Source organism: Halyomorpha halys, unplaced genomic scaffold, assembly GCF_000696795.3.
Source record: "Halyomorpha halys isolate HHAL.00 unplaced genomic scaffold, Hhal_1.1 Scaffold880.1, whole genome shotgun sequence".
Classification (NCBI taxonomy): domain Eukaryota; kingdom Metazoa; phylum Arthropoda; class Insecta; order Hemiptera; family Pentatomidae; genus Halyomorpha; species Halyomorpha halys.
In genome coordinates, this window is record NW_027107748.1 from 118,548 (window position 1) to 123,347 (window position 4,800).

General features: G+C 31.1%; 1 protein-coding gene across 4 annotated transcripts in view; it reads right to left on the minus strand.

The window, feature by feature from the left end:
• Nucleotides 1–512: 512 nt before the first annotated feature.
• phtm (phantom) overlaps nucleotides 513–4,800 on the minus strand; it is a 109,166-nt gene continuing 104,878 nt past the window's right edge. For 3 of the 4 annotated variants that reach the window (XM_014430360.2, XM_014430357.2, XM_014430358.2), the window contains exon 8: nucleotides 513–861. In XM_014430360.2, coding sequence (XP_014285846.1) covers nucleotides 683–861 — 179 coding nt within the window. In that variant the 3' untranslated portion in view covers nucleotides 513–682. The remainder of the gene's footprint in view (nucleotides 862–4,800) is intronic. The other variant, XM_014430356.2, reaches the window with a different exon arrangement.

The window sequence follows — 4,800 nt, forward strand, 5'->3', positions numbered from 1 at the left end:
GACACACACACTGAACAATTTTCGGCTAGGTTTTTTTGGACTCAGGGGACCTAAAAACATGTATCCGTCGAAAAATCGAATTTGAAATTTTTCACGATTATAATATTTTTCACTACTGTATATTCCATGTATGGTAAATAAAAATAAAATTAATTTCTACTTGAAATCTTTTTTAAGAATATGTATTAATAAATAATTTAGCCAAATTTATCAGACCAAAAACGACAAAAAAGATTTTAATTCGTAACATTAAAAAAGTTATGTGTTCAAATAATCACCGAAAATAAAAAAAATTGTGAATTAAATTAAAATTAGCTTATATTTCACCACTTGTTTATTGTTATTTTACTTTTCGGCCAACAATACATCATAATCTACAAGGATTCATTATTATTCTATTGAAATACTTAATAGCAAAAATAAAAAAAATTAAAAAGTGAATAAAGGTATTGCTTATCACTTAAGTGATTTAAGGTTATTAAAAAAATACAATTATTTTATACAAAGTCATTTATTAACCACAATTATTATTCACATTGTGTCCATAGGATGTATCGACATTTAAATCGATTCATTCAGTATTAAAATATATAATTAATGTAATATATATTACATTAGTTAAATATAAATATATTCAGTCATTGGGCTTGTAATAACGATAGCGCAATACATAGAGCCGGGGTCATGGCCTGAGGTTGAAGGTGAGAGCTTGCGGCCCGGGGCATAGGGTGATGCCGCACTCTCCTTCCAGAGCTATCGTGGCAGGGCCTTCCACGTCTAAACGGTACCTAAGCACTATCGAGCTAGTGAACAGGAACAGCACCATCTTGGCCAGCTCCTCGCCGAAGCAGGACCTCTTTCCTGTAACCAAATTGTCAATGTCCTTAGTCAAAGTTATCATCTTAATCTCCTATCAGAATGTTTTTAGGAAGGCCAAAAAATAATAATAATAAATAAATTTGTGTAATGCAAAATTAAATTGAGAGATGGAAAAATATTATTCTGGAAATAAACCAGCAATATAAATAACAAAATGGATTGTTCGAATATTATACAACGATATACTTTTGAAATACTGAACCAATTGAAATCCCGGATTTCTCCGGTAGAAAAAATGTTATGAACATAATTTAACGTTTTTTATGCGTAGCTCAATTTTTTGTTTGGGTGCAGACATCTTTGGGGTGTTTATAAAATCTCCAAGTAAACAAAAAACCAAACAATGAAATCAAACTATTAGGAAAGATACGGTATTTAGAACTGTTTAATCACATTTTTGGAAATCTGGAATTTTGGGGAGTTTTATTAGAAATTTATTTTATTTCAATTATAAACTGAATCCTATAAATTCCCGACCACTTCAAAGGTTCATTTAAAATATCTTGTATTGCCTTTTCAAATATTTCCTGGATCAATCTTATCAATAGGATAACAAACATATTTTCTATAAAATTCCACAAGAACGAATCATGAAATTGAGTAGGCTCACCAGATGTTTTATTTTTGTTTATTTGCAGAAACCATCAAACCTTTTAATGAGGACCAATCGTTTTACAGGACATCTTTATTTGTAAGTTTTTATTGTACGGCATTGTTGCATATGAAAACAATGTGTTTGGAAGCTCGTTTGAAGTAACCTTCTAGATTGCGGATATGGGCCATGGAAATTACACGTAAATGGTTTTTAATATTTTGTGTACAGGAAACTGCACATAAATTCGGACTGTTACAACCCTCACTAAACAAGTCTAAACTTCCAAACCATTACAAAAGACTGACATGACATTACTGGACATACGGAGTTGAGCTTTGGGGCACCACTAAACCATCAAATTTCACTCGCATCTAATCCTTAAAATGTTGCTAAATTTGAAAAAATAAAATCATACATAAATACCTTAATGTTTCCTATGTAACCGATCTAGCCCGAACCAGAAATCACTCCTTCCATTATAAACTCCCTAACCACCGAGGCGCTTGAAAAGAAGATGGTCACGAGATCTTCTAATTTAAAAACGTTATTAGAGTATCAATGGGTAGTTTCTCTACACGCCTGTATCACTCCATTATAAACTTACTGGATATCATTATTAAATAATATTTTGTGCATTAATGAACATTTTTTTCTTATTCTATACAAAGAGAAAAATCCCTAAGTAGATAATAACCTTGAAATCTACACATAACATAGGTAGAAAAAATATATGAAACATCGCAACGAATTCGTAACCAATTTTTTTTTTTGTGAATAGACCCCCGAAGAAAAATTGATTAAATCCGGTTACCCCTTCACCATTTCGTATCCATGTCAGTGTTTTTTTATTAAAACATGTAGCTCGTAATATTTCTATCGTGTCTTTTGGTTTAATTGATATTTGAGGACTGACTGCACTTTGGGATGTTGCCAGTCCAACCATTTAAACGTCCAACCAATGAAATTTTAAGCTGTTGACATTAGTTTTACATATGGAAATTAATATTACCTAAAACATTGTATAACATATATATATAAGTTAAGTATTGGCGAAAGCACAATGTCAAAAAAGAGAAGAAGGAAAAAGATCTAACTCGCTTGAACTGTTGTAAAATACTGATCTATTTGCGGAGCCTGTCCGTCTATATATATACAATCGGTCAGCTGTTCTCGATCAGCTGATATGGACCTGTCAGCTGACAGTCCGTAACTTATATATATATGTACGTACCGTACCAAACTATATATTTAATAGGAGGTTTGAAAAAAAGTATTTATTTATTTTTATTACTATTATTTATTTAGTTTATGTTTTCTTAAATTTTTATTCAATATATATGTATTTTTTTCTCTTATTCTTTGATTTTCAATATAAACAAATTTATTTTTATTTATTTATCACCCAAAAGAAATCAGTATTAAGACTGAACTTACTCAATCAACCCATACTGGAATAAAAAAAAAAAAAGAAAAGTATATAAAGGAAATAATGAAAGAAAAGTTAATAAAAATAGAAAAGTAAATACATTTGAATGAAAATAAAATAAAGTTAGTTTTTTTTTATTATTTATTTCATATGTATTAAATTTATTATCTGAAAACGTATGCTCAATGGGCTTGTAAGACCTTAGATGTTCATATAGAGAGCGTACTGCTTAATCTTCACTCAGAATACGGAAACAAAGAGGGTCCTGACAGGATATCCAGGACGAAGGATCCGAAACTGTTGAAGAAGGGCGGAGGAAGGTCACTCAGTGTTCCGGGATCATACTACGGTGGTGGCACCCTGACCTCAATAGTCTAAAGGATATCTTTGTGTTCAGTCGAGCGGCAACTCCTCTCCACCCGCAGCGTCGACGGTTGATAACATATTCCTACACTATCGCTTATACAATCCCATGCTAATTATAATGCAATTATCAATACACATGTACTCGTATATATTATTGATGCTTATATATAAAGAGAATGTATTTTCTTAAGGGAACAACTAGGCTTAAATAAAATTGAAAAAAAATATATATATAAAATTCTCAATACCCTTTTATTTTTCGGATATTAATATCTAATTCGGTCTACACGTAGACCGAATTAGATATTAATCCTTCCATAATAAACTCCGAAAACACTTAAGCACACTGGTTTCTAACCTTAATTCCTTTTCTCATATCCTCTGATTCACCTGAAAAGAAGATGGCTTCGAGATATTCTAATATATAAATGTAATTGGAGTGCCATCGATGAGTAGATTCAGCTCAAATCTATTATAATATTATAGCTTAAACCGCTTATTTGTTGTATTATTGGCTTAACACAGTATTAAGTTTCAAGAAAAGAACAATAATTATTTTCTGTCGCAGGAGTTTAACTGTATGATAGTTTTATTTTTTATTTATTTAATATGATTTACAACTGTACAAATAATAAATACAATAACTAAATATGTTGTATGTTTCATATACACTTGAAAATCGTGGGAAGGAACCATCCATTGGTGGTACTTCAAGCATTAATTTAAATTAGAAGGTCGCGTGGCAATCTTATTTTCAGACGCCTCGGAGCATTATATTATTATTATTAGCATTAAGGATGAAAGATTAAGTTTATTAATGGGTTAGGATGGTTAAGGAGTTTAGAATGAAAAGACATATATCTGTTTTGGGCCAAATCTGGATCAAGGATTTTACATAGGAATTTGGATTGTAAGGATGCGGGAGGAATTTGATTGTTTGGTAGAGTCCCAGAGCTCAATTCTATATGTTCAAATTGGTCTGATTATCGTAGTGTATACTAATTTTTTGTTGTGAATGGGATGTATAGAGCGTTTGTCAAGTAGGTGTTATAGCAATCGGAATCTACGAGCAGTATCTTGTCGTTTCAGTCTTGTATGTGGATTCCATGTCTCTTGTCAAGATGGAGTCCTAAGTATTGAATCTGTTCAACAGGCATTGTATGATAGTTAAAATAAACGACGTTTAAGCGTTAAGAATTGGTTGAGAGCGATTTACAAGTTCATTTTAGGGGAAAAACAAAACAAAACTTCAGACGAGCCTCAATTATTGAAAAATAAAAAAATTTCTGTGATACCTCACAGATATCGGGCTCTTTTCCGGATATAGGGAGACATACTAGGAATATTTTATGTTCACTGATGTAATATTATGTTTTTAGTAACAGTTGATTCTCGAATTGAACGTTAAACCTAATTATGTTAGTGAAGATGATAAATGGTTTTAGAATCTAACTTAATCTCAAAAAATTTTAGATTCGTAAATGGTAATAAATTGGATGTGTAATGATAATGAAGTGGATGGATATATATATAT